Source organism: Laetiporus sulphureus (assembly GCF_001632365.1).
Source record: "Laetiporus sulphureus 93-53 unplaced genomic scaffold LAESUscaffold_3, whole genome shotgun sequence".
Taxonomy (NCBI): Eukaryota; Fungi; Basidiomycota; class Agaricomycetes; order Polyporales; family Laetiporaceae; genus Laetiporus; species Laetiporus sulphureus.
The window spans coordinates 1,328,829-1,346,270 of record NW_024468512.1 but is presented as its reverse complement, the minus strand read 5'-3'; the positions used below and the strand labels follow the sequence as shown (position 1 = coordinate 1,346,270).

The window sequence follows — 17,442 nt, the reverse complement described above, 5'->3', positions numbered from 1 at the left end:
GAGAAGGAGCACTTACCTGCCATCTCAGAGGCTACAGCATCCCTCTCTCGCACTCGGACTCAACGCGCAGCCCCTCCTGCTCCCGCTCCAAAGGCTGCAAAGAGCCATGTCCGTCAATCCGCATGCGCGCGTCCAGCGCCGATTCGCGATGACGATCCGTGGTCCTCTGTTGGCGCATACAAGCCCAAGACAGTTCCAGGAGGCCTCGGAGCCAAGACGAAGCGGGAAGTAGAGACTCCAGAAGTCCAGCAGAGAACCAGAAGCGAAGGGAAACAGCCAAAGAGAGGAGGGAAGAACGCGCGTCAAGTGGGCGCAGTCGAACGCGACAAGATTCGCGCGGGCGCTACGGGTCACTCAGTTGACGAAGAACCTCGAATCAACGTCAGACGCGGATCAACGGATATTAGCGACAAAGGAAGAACTTATCCCGTTCGTCAAGGCCACACTCAACGACGAGTACGACCATCCACACACCGCAATCGGGCACGATCCAGGCGAAGTCACACGGCGCAGACAGCGTACAGCAGCCCGGGTTCTATCCGCCCAGACGGACTCAAGAAACCCTACGCCACAGGCACTTACCATTCAATCCGTGCAAGTCACAGTATGTTCCGAAGACCGTCGGTCGCGCACAGCACAAGCAGCATGAAGGATTCAATTAGTGTTCTAAAAGTAGGTCCGCATTCCCACTGAGTGGGCGTGTTGGAAGTCATACGGACTTTATGTCCAGTGGGACACGGACTTAGACATTCCGCGCGCATTCGCTTATGTAATCACATAGCCACAAGCGCGCTCAATCTTTTCCTACTACCTCAGCACTCGCATTATACATCGAGGCTGAGGTGAGTACCTACTGGACTCCTTTACTTAGTCTTTACTGATATACTGTAGTCACTCGCTTTCCTATGTGTCTACAGGTATTTATAGAGCACTCGCATCATACATCGAGGCTGAGTCACTCGTTCCTACGTGTCTTACAGCCCTCGGAAATTTTCACCTCGGACAATAGAATCATGTCCGACGCGCTTGCCATCACGTTCGAGCAGTGCTGCTGGAGGATCGGGTAGTTGACCGCATCTGCCTGAAGGTTCTCGTGGTCCTGCAGCCTCTCCCAGACTGCATGCGGAGTAGTCAAACGTGAATAATCGGCGATTGCTATGCGACGGTAAGGCGCACTGTTGTACACATAGCAATGCTTTCTCTCCTCAGACTGTAGGCCATAGTAGATCCTATGATTGAAATGGTCAGGATCTTGGCGATACGAATACCGACATCTCGGAGGCTCACTTGACAATGCCCTTCGAATTCTTCAGCAGATCAAGCGCCGGCTGTACGAGGCTCTTGTCCTTCGGGCTCGCGAGTAAGGCCTCTGTGGACGGTGCCTCTGCGACTTCAATGCACGGCAACGACATGTTCGAGTGAGGAGGTGGTCAAGGGGTAGGAGGGATACACTGTCTCACACAAGCTGAGACCGTCCACTACTTATACCCACAAGAGCGCATTCTGTGGGGCACATACGTTGGGTCACTGATCACGAGCGTCAACATGAGAGCGTTCCTCCGACCTGACACTGGGTGATGCATACAATGATGACTGAGCAAATTCCGGATAGAGTCTGTATAAGCTACGGGGGTAGCCGAGCCTGCTGAATACTATACGCATCGCGTCGGCATTTGACGTCAACGTGAACGTGTTCCCAGAATAACTGCTTCTGGCGTTACAGAATCCCGAAGGGATCGATTACTAACATACTGAAGCTGCTGATAGCTTGCTACAGCTTGTATCGGTCAGCCTGGCCGTCGCCGGCGGGAGCTCGCAACCACCGAGGACCATTTTAACAAACCTGAGTCATGAAAGCTGTCCGTTACGACTGCAAGATACATATAGTACACACTTTTGTCCTCAAAGATGGCGCTGGAGGTTGAGAATACCATAGTCGCACAGCTGATTTGTGTGGTCTTCTGAATAGTTTTCACCTGTTCTCAGAATGGCTATCAACCGATTTGAGCATCGCGTTCGGAATCTGGCCCATTACCTTTACCAAAAATAAGTATGCTATTTATCGAGCAGGCCATGTTGCCTTTATCACTTTCCCCCCTTGGAGAGAGATCAGATAGAAAACAATGCGCATACGAGCACAAACGTACGATACGTAGCGGAGCTATTTTGATGGAGCATATATCGGCACAGCGGTATTAGTCGGGACGTTCAAACAACTTCTCCTGCGCAGCATCCACCTCTCCATACCTTTCCTTGCCAAACAACTTCCTCTAGTACGCCGTGGCACCTGGAACCCCATCTCTTCTTGTACAGAATATCCTTGGCAAACTCTGTAGCAAATTCCTCCACAGAATTGGGATGGTTACAACCATCCATTTTCATGTCATATCTTTGTTGATATGGCATGACTCGGAACTAGAGTTCAGATTCAGGTGAAAGACAGAAGGCGGGCCCATCTGCATTTTAAATGTACTATGAGCGGCTATAACGCATTCCAGAGTAGTACTATGTAGCCTACATATTATCCCATGGTATAATCGTGCCTCCAGATTGGCAATTCGTGTCATGCCATGATTCCACATTCACTGCGCGCAAGCACTGCCACCGGGGTGTAAAGGTAGGACGAGCGGTAGGCTAGTTCGAACTTGGCGCACCGGAGGTAAAGAAATGGCCATACAATTCCGGCCTCATTGTGTCACAGAAGAGTGAGGACACCGTCCGCTGCTCTGGGTTTGTTTTGTAAGTTTCGTAAACTGTTCAACTGGCACTCTTCCATGATAGGAAGCCCACTGGCACAGAGGCGTCCGCCGGAAGCGTGGTCATGCATTCAAGCTCAGGATCAAGTTCCGAATGATCCTTCATTCGGTTTAAAGTAAAGAAATACATGGCGGGGCTTACATAACCATGTCACCCGCGACGTACTCTTCTCGCGTGCCTGTCGACTATCGTAACATACAAACCACTGGAACTGTGACTCCTGTTCCACACGACACGCTGTGGCGATCATCCCCGGATCATTCGGACCCGGGCGTGCGGAGCAGCGCCGACACCCCCAAGTTTCAATGTCATAAGGATGCATAACTTCTCAGAGAATACCAGGACATATGGCAGGAACTATAGTGCTTATACAATCTGTTTCCAAAGGGTACATTCCCAATTTGGACGGGATGTTGGCTTGATGCTGACGTAACATCAGCGGCTGTAGTAGAACCGCTCAGATCTGCCTTCGAGCGAGGCGCAGCGACATCCCCCCATCGACTTCACACTGCTCCGACGATGTCCTCAGCATCTAAACCACGCTAACATGGTGAGTGTGACGTTACGATATTTTTATGAAGGTCATTGGAAGGATGAAACGCACTGGGCTCTGACTTCGCGAGATGTTACGCACTACGCTCAACATTTGAGCGGCGGCCTAGAAAACCGTTAACTGATTCTCTTCTTGGTCTCTATGTGCTCGTTGGAAGGATAAGCTGATTGATGGCTGGTTGTTCAATACATAGATAAAGCCGTTACGCGGAATACTGCGAGTTTGGCATGGGTGATGCTGCGATCTGGATGGTAGGTTAGAGTCCTTTGCAGAAGGCTTGAGGGTGGAATGGCTCCCGTTGACGATATCAGCTTCGGTATGACTTCCATGTAAACGACGTCTGGGTATTATGTCGTCCCGCGTACTTCGAGATCATTGTCGAGTTGACACCCCATCATATGAATGAGAGATCGATAATACAAACACGTCTAGTAATCTGTCGCTACGATACAGCGAAATCCAAGCACTAATAGCAGCTACAACTAATCATTCTTCATTCTATCATCTCATCATAATTGACATTCCTATCATCTACCTCCCCAATTCGGAGGTAAGAACTGATTTGGTGTATGCATCTGGAAGGTAGGCAGCGGGAAGACAGCCGGAAACTGTCCAGGCGCAAACGGCGGTTGCATGAGGGAATGTGGGTTGGTCGGGAACTGCGGAACAGGGCTCGCCGTGCTACTTGGAGGAGCAGTGACAGCACCCGCCGGTGCTTCCGGAGGCGGTGGGGGTCTCCAGTTCTGTAACGGAGCGTACCTCGATTAGAGCGCGGCAATATGGTAACAAGTTTATGATCCTTACATATTTTTTGCCCTCTTTATAAAGTTCTTCCAGTTTCTGGTCAAAGATACCCTGTGACTCGAAGGACTGGTATGCTTTATACAACCTCAGCGCGGACAAAGCATCCTCGATCGAGTCGTGCGTATCGGTCTGAATGTTCTGCTCGAGCACAATCCAAGCCAAGAACCTAAGCGAAAGCCGCCGCTGTCGCTGCGGCAAGAAGTACAGATCGACCGTGTCGATTACTTGATCTGGTGGCACGAAAATGTCTGCAAGTGATTTATGAGAAGGGTTCAGGTTTGCATGTCGTCGAGCCTACTGATAATTCGGAAGTCCTTTGACAAGCCGTGTCCAATGAAGATGCATCCCCGATCGACGAGCAGACGTAGTTTCTTGTAGACCAACTTCAAGGGAGTGAGGGTATATCGCGTCATGTTCAAGTCAAGATCCCCAACTAGTGTGATATCAGCTGAGAAGATCAAAATGGAAAAGTGAGAACACGGCGTACACCTGATACCAGAAAACTCGGTGAGGTAGTCCACAATCACTTCACTTGTATGTATATGATCGTCGATGAAGGGTACACCCTCCTTCGGACCTTCTCCTCGCAGTACCGAGACCCGGGCAAGGCTCATTCGAGCAGGTCGAAGCACCGTCTTCGTGCCGTCAGACCGGTATTCTGTCTCCTCCTGCACTCAGGGCGATCAGCACGATAACACATTTAGTGAGTGAACTGCAACTCGCCTGCTGCATACTGACGAACTCAGCGTCAATAGCAATGAGAGTGCCGGGCATTGGCAGCTCATCATGACGCAGCGGCTCATGCTTGATCATTCTCTTATCACGATTACTGTGAATTCGTTTATATGAGGCATGTGTTCGTGAGAGGCAACGGATTGACGTACAGCGCAACGTTAGTATCACGGCACAAGATGGACTCGTCTATTGTTTGAGGCAAGTCACTGAAGTCTAAGTTGGGACAGAGATCAACGCGCTCCAGATAAAGGATAGCCGGGACCTGATTGAAGGAAGCATTGAGCGTAGAGTTCGAATCGCAGCTGACTGCCCACCTTCCAATTGGAGGGGAAGCTCAGCGCTTCTTCCTCACTGATGTTCCGAACTACGAAGTCGTTGAATATATACCATGGACCTTCTTCCATTTCAGGATGCACCGGATACTCCATCTCAGGGACTATGAAATCCCATTAGCGACTCGATGTCGAGGTGCATAAGATCACCTTACTCTTTACGATTGCAATCAGATGAGAATTTTGCTCCTTCGGCACGACCTGTGTGACCATAGCCTAGGAGCACATGAGCACGTGCATGTATGCTGCATCTCTCCGCGCACATACCCTCAACTCATAGATGACAGCCTCCGGCTCATCGATACCTTCCACCTGGCCGCGCACCTCAATAGTGGGCTTCAAGAACGTCTGATTCCGTTGGTCCCTCCAAAACTTGAAGGTGTCCTCGGTGAACACGGCAGCGTTGACAGCCAGAATGGGCGGCAGGTCTCTCGTGCGTATCGATCGCCGAGACTCGAAGGTGGAGAACTGCTTGCAGGTCTGACACGTTGCCTTGTGCGTTGTTGGACGTAGCAGCGAATGCCTGAGCATCGATGCAAAGTCTACCTCAGGTGTCACATCGCCAGGCTAAGGTTAGATGCGTAAGCTTCACACGTAGCTGAGCACGACAAGTGATTCACCTTTCGAGGGTAGATCATATCGATGACGTGCGTCATGTTTTCCTTCTCCCTTACCGCCTTACAGTGCGTGCATGTGATGACATTCTTCGCATCAATTCCGAGTAGTTGCGTGATTGGAGCAGGGGCAGGAGAATGCAAGTTCGGAGAGGAGGAAGGTGACGGGAGTAGACTCGGATTGTGCGGGAAAGAATTGCCCTCTGAACTCAGATGATCGACAAGGAAGCGGTGGAAGGCTTGTATCATATGCGCATAATTGAGCTCTGCCGACTCCCGCCCGTAGTCGATAAGTTCGATGGCATTATTCACTGTCATAGCATCAATATCATGTGGAGTGACCAGACAAGTAAAACTCACGCTGCGCCAGAACGCCCACCGTCTTGCAAAAATTGCTTGCTTGGCAGTTCGTGCCCCTCGCATCCTCAAGCATGCGCACCACGAAGCCCAGCTCGCACAGCAGACAGTGCTCGCGCGGACAATCTGTCGCAATGTGCGACTTCGCCAGTCGCCGAACAGGCAGTGTGTAATGCATGAGCTGGACGATGGCATTGGTATAGGAGTTGGAGATGTGGGTCTCGAGACCACTGTACTGGGTACGGTTGTAGAAACTGCGGGCGGGAGTGTGTGGTCAGCTCCGGAAGTAGGTCATCCATTGAGATTGACTGCTAGTTACCCGAAATCAAAGTCCTCTACGCCGAACTTTGAGTACTCTATCTCGACCTTCCGATATGGCTTTGGTATGTTCTCTGGATCGTACTCGAATGTCGGCGTCTCTGGTTCCGACTAAATGCGCCATGAGTATAGGTGTACACGTGCCGCCAATGCAACCACGTACATTCTTCCTTGCCTTACCGCTCCTGAACCGCCCCCCGCTCTTCTTTGGAGCCGTTACCGCCAAATTCCGCCGCCCTCTAAGCTCTTTCGGCAGCGCAGCGTACGCTACGTTATCTTTGATCTTCATTGTATTGAGGATCTGCTGCGGGATTTTAGGAGGCGGAGGATAGTGTAAGCCAGTCGAGATGAAGTCCCGCGTCCATGATGAGAGCAGCAGCTCGTTGTAGTATGGCATACCGATCACGTTCAGGGGGCTGCAATCCATATGAGACTGAGGTCAGGTCACTCTGAATGTCACGCACGTCGAGTCCGTCCATTCGATTTCGGGCAGAGGCTCTGGCGTGTCAGGCCATTCTATAGGCTTGCCCTCGAATCCGTTGAAGGGCAGATCCGCGCCCTCCTCCGCTGCGGTCATCAGATGGATGGCACCGTCGGAGTCGCCAAAAGCCATATACGTTCCCGTAGGGGACACAGCGAAGGACGTGATGTAGGTCGGCGCTTCCAGCTATGAGCAAGGATCATTCAACCTTTCTGTTCGTGAAACCCGGGAAGGGGACATACCTGATAGAACTCGTTCACGGTAGGATTCGATGCTTCCACGATGTTGACCAGGCCTTGATGCGAAGTGATCGCCAGTGTGTTGGGACGCTTCGGCATCAGACTGATAAACGCAGGCCCGCTCGCAAACGGAAGGGGTGGAAGTGGCTTCAACGTACGCAGATCGTAGATTTTGACCAGCGGCTCGGGGAACGGATGGCCCTGTCTGGCTCTGGATATTAGTAGAGGCATACACCGAGAGATGTCGATATCACCTGGTACCCATGCCGATAGTGTATGCGTAGCATCCATTGACTTCTAGGCCTTGTATGGCACTAGCATGCGCCTTGACGCTACTGGTGTTACTACCCATCGCATTCCTCGGATCGTGGGTGCGCAGAAACCCATCAGAAGATCCTGACACGATGAACGTCATGGCCCACTGCAGGTGTGTGAAAACAGATGGAGCCTGCGATCGTCGAATAATGTCTCCGGTGTGTGCGTTCACCATGAGTAGTTCCGGCGCGGCAGTGCCTACAGCGAGGATGGATGTCGTGAAGGTGTTCGCCGAGCAAGCGGTGATAGGTACGTGAGACCTGACATACTGTTGTAAGAAGCAATATACAAGGATGGTAGGACGCACGCGCAATATACCTGCAATACCACTTGTTCACTCCTCCCTTGCCCCATGTACCGATCCCCTCACTAGCGACACCAAATGCGCGTACGGCGGACTCGGTAGCTACAATCCTCTTGACAGCAAGCCCGCCGCCGACGGGGAACGCGACTCCGCGCATGCCCTGCGCGGAGTAATACGCGACGACATTTCCAGAGTTCGAGCCAGTCCAGAGCGTGTCGGAGACGGGATCAAACGAGAGCGCTGTGATGGGTTGGGGAAAGATGTCGCGCTGGTCTGTTATGGGAGCGATCTCCCGGTACGTAGTGGCCATCGCGAGTGCCGTCCGTCAGAGATTTGCATGAACAAACTCAACCAGAGTCCAATGCACGAAGCGGATCAGTGCAGCAGATATCTCAGATCAAGCGCGCTGCTGGGCGCCAAATTGATTTAGGAATCGTTTACGCCGACATTCAAATAGCACCGCTAAATTGTACTACAATGATATACAGAATTTGATGTTCTACTCTCGAGTCACTTCCTGAGAAGCCTACAACGGCCCACCAGCCTCTCCGTTACTTCCACTCAGACAGCTCCGAATGGGTGAGCGCGATGTCTGCTACCTTGCGCATATCATCCAGTTGCGCGACAACCTCTGGCACCGTTGACACCGTCTTCCAGTGTTGCTGCAGCATATTCAGCTCTGTGTGCACACCGACACATACCAAGACCTCTCACCTCCACCGACGTCCATCCGATGACCAGAGCTAAAGTGTCGTCCTTCTCAACAACACGGCCCCACACGGCAGAAATCACGCCCCACTCTGCGGGAAGCTTGTTCGCATTCGCAACAAGCTCCTTCGTCTTCGCCTCGACTGTTGCCTTCGAAACTCCGGGCTTAATGGTGATGAACCCAAGCTCGGTCGTGGGAGCACTGAGCGCCTTGTAAGGCTCCGCCGCAGGTTGGATGTGGATCACGTTCGGCGCGCCTGCCATCACTTTCAAGCAATGCTGCTGGAGAATTGGGTAGTTGACCGCATCTGCCTGAAGGTTCTCGTGGTCCTGCAGCCTCTCCCAGACTGCATGCGGAGTAATCAGATGTTAATAATTGGCGATTGCTATGATCGATGGTAAGGCGCACCGTTGTACACATAGAAATGCTTTTCCTCCTCAGACTGGAGACCATAGTAGCTCCTATTCAAACGGTCAGGATCTTGGCGATAGGAGTTTCGACATCTCGGAAGCTCACTTGACAATGCCTTTCGAGTTCTTGAGCAGATCAAGCGCTGGCTGTACGAGGCTCTTGTCCTTCGGATTCGCGAGGAAGGCCTCTGTGGACGGTGTTTCTGCGACTTCAATGCACGGCAACGACATGTTTGAGTTGATATATGGTCCGGGGTGGGAGGGATACGCTGTTCCACCCAAGGCAAGACTGTCCGCTACTTATACCCACAAGGGCACGTCCCGTGTATGCATACGTACGAGGTCACTGATCGGGAGCGATAACAGGGAGCCACATGAGAGCATAGCTCAGATCTGACACTGGATGACTGAGCAACCTCCGGACACAGTCTTCGTAAGCTACGGGGGTGGCCGAGCCTGCTGAATGATACTATACGCATCTGGTCGGCATTTGACAATCAACGTGTCCCCAGAATAAACTGTTGTGGCCATTACAGGATGCCGTAGGGATTCATTACTTGTTTCCTTTGACATACTGGACTGAAGTTGCTGACGGCTTGCTACACCCCCACATGTAGGCCTACACCGTCTGTGTCGGTCAGCTTGGCCGTCGCCGGCTGGAGTTCGCAACCATCAAAGACCATTTCGACAAACGGGGCAATGAATGATTAATGAGCTGTCGTTACGGCTGCAACTGACGCGGATCAGCCTGCAGGTCGCGTAATTTTGAATCACCATCTCAGATCAAGCGCGCTGATGAGCGCCAAAATGATTTGGACATCGTTCACGCCGACATTCAACAGCCATTCAACGCAGCCGGACAGATCGCCACACCTAGCTGGGAGAGCACCGCTGTACTAATGATATACAGAATCTGATGTTTTACTCGAGTCGCTTCCCGAAATCCTACGACGGCCCACCAGCCTCTCCATCAGTTCCGCTCAGACAGCTCCGGGTGGGCGAGCGCGACGTCTGCTATCTTGTACATATTTTCTATGTGCTGGATAAGCTCTGGCACCGTCGACACCGCTTTCCAGTGATGCTGCAGCATATTCAGCTCTCTATGCACATCGAGACATAGTAAGACCTCCCACCTCCACCGATGTCTATCCAATGATCATAGCTATAGCGTCATCCTTCTCAACAATAGGGCCCCACACGGCAGAAATCACGCCCCACTCTGCGGGAAGCGCGTTCGCAATCGCAACAAGCTCATTCGTCTTCTCCCCGATTGTTGTCTGTGACACTCCGGGCTTGGCCGTGATGAGCGCAAGCTCGGTCGCAGGAGCACCGAGCACCTTGTAAGGCTCCGCCGTAGGTTGGATGTGGATCGGGTCCGGCGCGCCTGCCATCACTTTCAAGCAGTGCTGCTAGAGGATTGGGTAGTTGACCGCATCTGCCTGAAGGTTCTCGTGGTCCTGCAACCTCTCCCAGACTGCAGGCGGAGCAATCAAATGTGAACAATCGGCGATTGCTGTGATCGATGGTAAGCGTACCGTTGTACAAATAGAAATGCTTTCTCTCCTCAGATTGTAGACCATAGTAGATCCTATTCAAATGGTCAGGACTTCGACGATAGGAATTTCGACATCTCGGAAGCTCACTTGACAATGCCCTTCGAGTTCTTGAGAAGATCAAGCGCTGGCTGTACGAGGCTCTTGTCCTTCGGATTCGCGAGGAAGGCCTCTGTGGACGGTGTCTCTGCTAGTTCAATGCATGGCAACGACATGTTCGAGTTGAAAGGTGGTCCGGGGCTGGGAGGATAGATGCGCTGTCTCACACAAGTCAAGACCGTCCGCTACTTATACCCACAAGGGTGCACTGTCTGCCGCTCTGTTTGACACTGGTGGGAGCTGCATACGATGATGACTGACCAACTTCCGGACAGAGTCTGCATAAGCTACGGGGGAGTGGCCGAGCGCGCTGGATACTAAACGCATCGCGTCGGCATTTGACAGTCAAAGTGTCCCCAGAACAACCTGTTTCCGGTGTTGCAAAACGCCGTAGGGATCGATTACCACTTTCCTTTGATATACTGGACTGAAGCTGCTGACTGCTTGTTACAGCCCGACGTACACTTGTGTCGGTCAGCTTAGCCGTGGGCGACGGGAGTTCGCAATCATCGAGGACCATTTCAACAAACGAACTAGTGCTGTCTGTTACGGCTGCAAGGCACACATGGTACGTGCTCCTGTCCTCGGAGATGGTGTTGGCGGTTGCAAATAGGCGATGGTTGATGACCGCAAGACTCGGTACAGAGAGCATATATGGGCATCTGACGCAGTACTACTAGTTAGAACATCAGGAAAACTCAAATCGGGCTTAGGACACTTTCATCCGCTTGCTGTCACCAAAAAAGACAGTAAGTTCGAGAAAGTCTCAGGACCTTCCTGTATTGAACTTTTTCCTGGGTTGGAAGCTTCTTATTGTGCACTTATCGACTTGTACAAGCCAATACCGGCAAGAACAAGTCAAGAAGGAGGTTCTCGATTCGCAAGTCGATTTGAGTTTTCCTGATGAAATTGACGGCGAGAGCACCAATGCGAAGCAACAGCGTTTTGCATTGACTGTAACCGTGTATCAATCATAGCGAACGCTTGAAGGCTTGAAGAAAAAAACGCACGTACATGACCCTAAGACGCGATCTATAATCTAAGGTCCGGCTGCCAAGATGATCCGCGGGCGAGGTGCGACAAGTATTTCCGTGATTGACAGGTTCACGGGGATCTTTGTTCAAGCTGTCAAGCACAGTTTCGAATCAATCCCCCACCGTCAGCTTGAGCAGATTTTTCCCTCAGTCCAGTTCTCTACAAGCAAGCACAATACAATTCAATTTTCCGGTATGAATATGCCGCCGTTTAATCAATCCTGAGTGGCCACAGTTTGTATCATTCACATCTCGGCCATTCACGAAGTGCATTTGAGTTTGATCATTTTTGCCATTTTATTGGTGTTTTTGTTATCTGTGTTTCTACAACATCATCTATGTGATCCGAAGGTCTATGATAAAGCGCCCAGCGCGAAGTCTATGTGATAGCGTCCAGCGCGTATTGGGTATAGTGGTGTTCCATTGCATCAATAAAAATAAATGTTTGCAAACATGAATGACCAGCATCCTTCGCCATTGAATATATGAATCAGAAAGAGAATATAGCAGCGTTTTTTCGAGATCCGAAGAGGTATACGAGAGCCTGGCTCAAGAACAGTCCTACGGTGATACCGACTGTGACGGTGATCATCGCATAACCGATCTCGATACCATCTCCTTGTGCTGTGATGCCGCCAGCTTGTGATAGACCGGACTGTGCGAAACAACCCGTGAGTAAATATCGGACACTGTTAGAGGACGCGCGATACGTACCGGCACCAAGAACAAGACTCCAGGAACCATGACCGTGAACGCAGTCCCACCAAACTGTCGAGAGTAAATGTTCCCCAACAGACCGACGGCGAACGCTCCGATGGACGAGACGATATCGGAGTGGTTGAAAATGAAGTGGTTCGCGACTTTGTTCGCGAGGTAGGACACGATCGAGATGAGGATCATGACCAAGAAGTCCCACGACATCCACGGCTGTGCGTTGGCAAGCGACAGGAGGATAGCGAAGCCCGGCACCAGGAAGAACTCGGACCACCACGGGAATGCCTGGAAATACCACGGCAGGTTGTCCGGGCGATAGCAGCCCATGACGACGTTGTCGAGCACAACGGGAGTCGTGTTGCTGAAGGTGAACGCGCCGTTCAACATGTTCGTGGCGTTAAGGCCGAAGTCACGCATGAAAATGCCATTGATGGGGTTTGTGTCCTGTGTCACGACCTGGACGACGGTGTCACGAGCAGAGGGATGAACGAGCAAGAAGAGGTCGGAGCCAAGCTGCAGACCGAACCCCTAAAACGATGACGATCAGAGAATCCCAATTACATGCATAAGGGAAGTTAATCTCACGAGGGTCAAGGTGTAGATCAGCGCGTATACCATGTTCACACTCCCGCACACGATGTTCTTGGATCCCAGCTCCAAAGAACTGCACACTGCAAGTACTGATCAGCAAAACGTACATGGTGTGGCACGAGTCGAACGACGTACGGATGAGGAAACCAGGGAGAATCCCAACAATACCCGCCGACGAGATTGATGTGTAGCAGAAGCTCTCTGTGCGGATACTGCTCAGCGCTCGGGCAACAAAGGAAATGCCAACTGTGACCGTGACGCTGAGTGAACTATTAGACAAAGCTCCTCGAAGACTAGAAGGTGTACATACTCGTAAATGTTGGCATAGAGGGCGATTGCCTTCGACGCAATGAATGTCTGCACGAAAAAGAGCACGAGAGCGCCCACGCCCGCAAGCCACATATCCGCGAACGAGCCGCCGAACGCAAGCGGGCAAATGCACGCTGCAAGGAGGAATGAGAGAAGAGCGCGGACCCGTAGGCCGTAAACTGGGGGCGATGCGAAGAGATTCTCCATGCGCTTTACTCCGTCCTTTGCACTGATCTCGTCGTGGACAACACCACGGTAGATTTGGTGGACGAGGTGCAGAGCGCCGAGGGAGAGCGAGCCCTTGCGCGGGATGAAGTGCACCTCCGACCGCTCATTGTGAGAGTGCAGGTCGGCGTTGAAGGTGGCAATAATGACTGTCGGAAGATGCACGAACTCGCACTTGAGATCAAGGATTTTCCCAGCCGAGAGCAGTTGCGACTCGATACGGTGAGATGGTGCACCGTACTTGACCAGGGCCTTGGCGAGGGTCAATATAAAGTTCTGCCGATGTCCGACCGCTGGAGAAAAGATCAGCACTAGCATATAGCAGCAGGAATACGAGACATACTGGTCTTGTTGAACACGACCCTAGCACGAGAGAGGTACTTGCGTCGCTCCCTGTACGACATCAAGCGCAACTTGTGCTTCTCATCGTGGTGAAGATCGTCGAGGCGCTCTTTGCGAATGCCCGTGATGTCCGGATCGTCTGGGTCAAGCATGCGGTCTTGGCCATCATGCGTGCCGACACTGCCGAACATACCACGAACGACTGGCGCATGAGCTTCCCAAAGCTCCCGACGGCGATCGCGCGGCCTAGCGTCGGGTGCATACGCCCTCTCCCCAGGGAGCGCCGACGTGACGAGCCCGCTAAAGAGATCCGGGACCGAGGATTGGGATGCATAATACGCTTCGGGCCTCCGGATCTCGTACGGGTGGCGGTAAGAAGATAACGAGTATCTCGACAAATCTTCCTTCTCGTCGGGCTTCTCATATGCCTGGGTCCCATTTTCTGGGTCATAGAGAGTGTCCTCTGAATCTCCGCTTCCTTCAGATTGAACGCGTGGGTGAATGGCAGGAGAGATTTGGTGAGGAGGGGACACCGTCGGGATGCTCCGTCGGAGAGCACTTCGTCTGGCGATTTCGGAGTAATATTCGGATGGCCTCAAAATCCTGGGATTATGCCGTGGTTCCGGACGGGCGGGAAGCTGGTAAGTCTGGGGTGCATTATGCTCCAGCTCCTCAGAGAACCGGACGCGGCGTCCGCTGGACTGGGAGGAACGCCTCCGGGTGTGTGAACGTAGCGAGCACCCGTCCGATGCTGTGACGTCCGCAGAGAATCGCACTCGCTTGGGGGTTCGGTTCGGCGATCGACTAGAGGAAGAAGACAACGAGGACCTGCTCGAAGCGAGGGAGCTGCGCAGAGGGGAAGCACGACGGGAAGGGTGGTTGGTGGAAGGCATGGCGAGATGTGTGAAGGTTTGGATGGTGGGTGCGGATAAGTGGGGAAGCCTGCTTCCTCAGAATAATGAAGGAAGACATCGTGCAAATCAGAGGTGTATTTATGCATCTGAGCTTCGGCAGCGGCGATGCGTAAAGCGCACATCCGAGCCCGAGCGGACGCGGGAACGGCAGCGTTGCAAAGTTGACCACCGCATTCCCGCCACAGGCCACAACACGTGGCTCTAGCCGTCGTTAGCGCCCGTTATACGTTAGGCGCCGGCATGTCCTCCGAGTCCGTCCATGTTGTTTGCGAAACATCCCTTATCCGCGCTATTCAGCATGACCCAGCTCGAGAAAAATCTAGCAGCTACTATCTGCGAGAGCCTCAGCAAGACCATTATGCGCGTCACAGAGCTCGCGGGACCAACGCTACTGGGCGTGCTTCTTAGTATACTGCTCGAGAATGTCCTCTGGCCGACAGTCTGTTGAGTATGCTCTGCACCGTGAATGCATAATCATTCGCATCTATAATATCTGTACTATCTACAGCTTTAGGCAACCAGCGGAGTCTTCGCCATTAGAGCGAGCATCTCCCATCCGATGTTCGCAGCGGTAATCTGTGTGATCTCGTCTGGAAAAAATGAATTGTAAGTGATCACCCATAGCCAAAGATAATGTCATTACACTAACCCTGCGTGTCGTATCCTCCACACGATAAGCGCTATTGAGCTGGGGTTCGAAGTCAATACACGCAATAGGCACTTACCTGGTGCGACCTCGACGATATCCGCACCGACGATCTTCAGGCCGGCTAGACCCTGGAGGATCTTTTTGATCTCCTTCATTTAGTATCATCACGTTAATTCTAATTCATCTTTCGAGATAGACCTCATCTAACTCACCCTTGTCGTGATACCGCCGATTTCGGGTCTGTAAATCCTAGTCAGTTCATGCTTTGCCTGATCATTAATGCCTGCTCACGTTCCGGTCCTAGATCGTAATTAGTATATATGAATATGAAATGGATTGCACGACTCACGCAGGTGCCATGCCAGGATCGATGACATCAATGTCAAGCGTAACTTGGGGAAAGCTGCATGAGCCATCTCGGATACGGCGAAATAGGACGATACTTACTATAAACGGGATTGTCACCGACTGTGTCTCTGATCTGCTTAACGACTCCTTTCCAGCCAATCTCCTCCAATTCATCGGCGTGCGAAATCACAAAGCCGACCTCATGATCGTTGTCGTAGTCTTCCCAGCTATGCAATGAATTACGGATGCCAACGTGCTGAAATGCATACGGAATGAGGGTCGCGCCGGAACAGATGATGGATCACGTACGATGTTGGCGTTATTAGGTGCAAGCAGGCTCTCGTTGTGCGCGTACCAGAAATAGCTGCCGTGAGAGACAGGGATCTCCTAGGAAAACGGTGTTAGCGATTGATTGACGTGCTTTAAGGCAACTTACTTCCCCAGGAAGCCACGGGCTGTCATCCTCCTGATATTGTGAGCATCACTAATCACTGGTCATTCTCGTCATTCTCGACGTACCATAGCTTTTGGCTTCCAGGTGTCTGGCAAGGACTCAATTCATGCTTCGCATCATAAACACGGATCACAGCTCACCGATGTGGCTGTCAAAGTGAATAACACTGAAAGAAGTTCAGTGAATGCTGCCTCTTTGAGCTTCGGTTGCAGCTTCCCTACCTGACTGGACCATACACGCCAGCAACTCCACGCAGCAACGGTAGAGTGATGGTGTGATCACCACCCTCAAATATAAGGTCGGTTCAAGCCACAAGATATCATCACGGACGCGCTTACCAGAGTCAGAACACGCGGGTGGAATTTTCCATCCTTTGCGATGCTGGTGCCCTCGTAGGAACGCAAGCTCGTCTTCGCAAGCAATGCAGCGTTCGCAATTTCGAGCTGACGCAACGCGACTTTGTTGTCGGTGTAGACCATTGCTGCAAGAAGGCCTTAGAAAATATTCGCAGGCCTCGGTGCTTCAACACTCACGCACGTCTCCGCAGTCGACGACTTCGAGACGGTCACTGACTCGCATTTTCATTGGAACGTTGATCCTTGAGACATCAAGACGCCTCCCGCCCTGTCGGATGCCATTAGGGCCAAAACGCGCCCTGTTGGAGGTCTAGACTGAGGTTAGAAGTGCATATGATGATACTACTCACCCAGGTCTGAAACTTGTTGCAGTGTCGAAGGGTGCACCTATACCAGAGAATCTCGACGCGCAGTCTTAAGCGACTAGTATGATGTAACTTACCAAGGACAGCCACATCGTACGGCGTCTCCGAGTCGACGCCAAAGCATCGGAGAGGCGTCGACTTAGCAAACGTAGTTAGTCCATTCCACGACTTTTGGGTCCACGTTTCCACGAAAATGCCGTCGGACGAGAATAGCTTCGTGAAGTTGACAACGTCGCCTGTCGCGTAGTTCAAGATACTAGCAGGGAACTGTGCCTGCGCCACCACCGACGCAAACGTCATAGCAAGTCCACAGAACGCCGTGCGCCGCGCTTGGGAGAACATCGCGTAGGTACCTGGAGGAGCGATACTGCGAGGTTAACTCAAGCGACATGCAATTAGCAACACCATCTTTATACAGAGCCGTGCCGGTGCGAGAGATAAGCAACACGGTGAGTCAGATACCGGTTGGCTTCGCAACCCTTGGTACTCTACTATCATGGGCGGCCGTGTGCACTAGCCTCCGCAAGGTAGAATGCGATAAGATGGCTGAAAGCCATACTA

The 17,442-nt window shown here is 52.0% G+C and overlaps 6 protein-coding genes across 6 annotated transcripts in view; all 6 read right to left on the bottom strand.

Annotated features, from left to right (window-relative positions):
* Window positions 1–1,420, bottom strand: part of LAESUDRAFT_720854 (uncharacterized protein) — a 4,353-nt gene extending 2,933 nt beyond the window's left edge. The window contains exons 1-3 of the mRNA XM_040907901.1: window positions 1,288–1,420; window positions 1,177–1,229; window positions 998–1,116 (exon numbers count right to left, since the gene is read on the bottom strand). Of these exons, the coding sequence (XP_040769343.1) occupies window positions 998–1,116; window positions 1,177–1,229; window positions 1,288–1,412 (297 nt within the window). The 5' untranslated portion in view covers window positions 1,413–1,420. The remainder of the gene's footprint in view (window positions 1–997; window positions 1,117–1,176; window positions 1,230–1,287) is intronic.
* Window positions 1,421–3,604: 2,184 nt separating this feature from the next.
* LAESUDRAFT_741039 (cysteine proteinase) lies at window positions 3,605–8,185 on the bottom strand. Its single transcript, XM_040911116.1, has 17 exons — window positions 7,824–8,185; window positions 7,445–7,765; window positions 7,194–7,395; window positions 6,935–7,137; window positions 6,634–6,886; window positions 6,472–6,581; window positions 6,156–6,406; window positions 5,802–6,106; window positions 5,449–5,748; window positions 5,337–5,397; window positions 5,164–5,285; window positions 4,999–5,111; window positions 4,838–4,943; window positions 4,602–4,782; window positions 4,413–4,547; window positions 4,115–4,362; window positions 3,605–4,053 (listed from the first exon to the last, which is right to left on the bottom strand). The coding sequence occupies exons 1-17, from the start codon at window positions 8,117–8,119 to the stop codon at window positions 3,838–3,840; spliced, it is 3,423 nt and encodes a 1,140-aa protein (XP_040769342.1). The 5' UTR covers window positions 8,120–8,185; the 3' UTR covers window positions 3,605–3,837.
* Window positions 8,186–8,309: 124 nt separating this feature from the next.
* On the bottom strand, window positions 8,310–9,312 carry LAESUDRAFT_720850 (uncharacterized protein). Its single transcript, XM_040907900.1, has 4 exons — window positions 9,035–9,312; window positions 8,927–8,979; window positions 8,524–8,864; window positions 8,310–8,471 (listed from the first exon to the last, which is right to left on the bottom strand). The coding sequence occupies exons 1-4, from the start codon at window positions 9,157–9,159 to the stop codon at window positions 8,361–8,363; spliced, it is 630 nt and encodes a 209-aa protein (XP_040769341.1). The 5' UTR covers window positions 9,160–9,312; the 3' UTR covers window positions 8,310–8,360.
* A 761-nt stretch (window positions 9,313–10,073) lies between these two features.
* LAESUDRAFT_711057 (uncharacterized protein) lies at window positions 10,074–10,696 on the bottom strand (the record flags this gene model as incomplete). The annotated part of the gene is made up of 4 exons (XM_040906813.1): window positions 10,074–10,334; window positions 10,359–10,441; window positions 10,464–10,516; window positions 10,572–10,696. 4 exons carry the CDS (start codon window positions 10,694–10,696, stop codon window positions 10,074–10,076), a joined length of 522 nt encoding a protein of 173 aa, XP_040769340.1.
* A 1,408-nt stretch (window positions 10,697–12,104) lies between these two features.
* LAESUDRAFT_642315 (DUF1212-domain-containing protein) lies at window positions 12,105–13,986 on the bottom strand (the record flags this gene model as incomplete). Its single annotated transcript, XM_040903724.1, has 6 exons — window positions 12,105–12,269; window positions 12,329–12,856; window positions 12,914–12,999; window positions 13,055–13,179; window positions 13,230–13,746; window positions 13,797–13,986. The coding sequence occupies 6 exons, from the start codon at window positions 13,984–13,986 to the stop codon at window positions 12,105–12,107; spliced, it is 1,611 nt and encodes a 536-aa protein (XP_040769339.1).
* Window positions 13,987–15,219: 1,233 nt separating this feature from the next.
* LAESUDRAFT_642493 (agmatinase) lies at window positions 15,220–17,223 on the bottom strand (the record flags this gene model as incomplete). The annotated part of the gene is made up of 14 exons (XM_040903730.1): window positions 15,220–15,299; window positions 15,420–15,507; window positions 15,571–15,607; window positions 15,708–15,750; window positions 15,806–15,962; window positions 16,016–16,093; window positions 16,143–16,169; window positions 16,226–16,248; window positions 16,301–16,326; window positions 16,382–16,446; window positions 16,499–16,641; window positions 16,694–16,815; window positions 16,867–16,903; window positions 16,959–17,223. 14 exons carry the CDS (start codon window positions 17,221–17,223, stop codon window positions 15,220–15,222), a joined length of 1,191 nt encoding a protein of 396 aa, XP_040769338.1.
* Window positions 17,224–17,442: the final 219 nt, after the last annotated feature.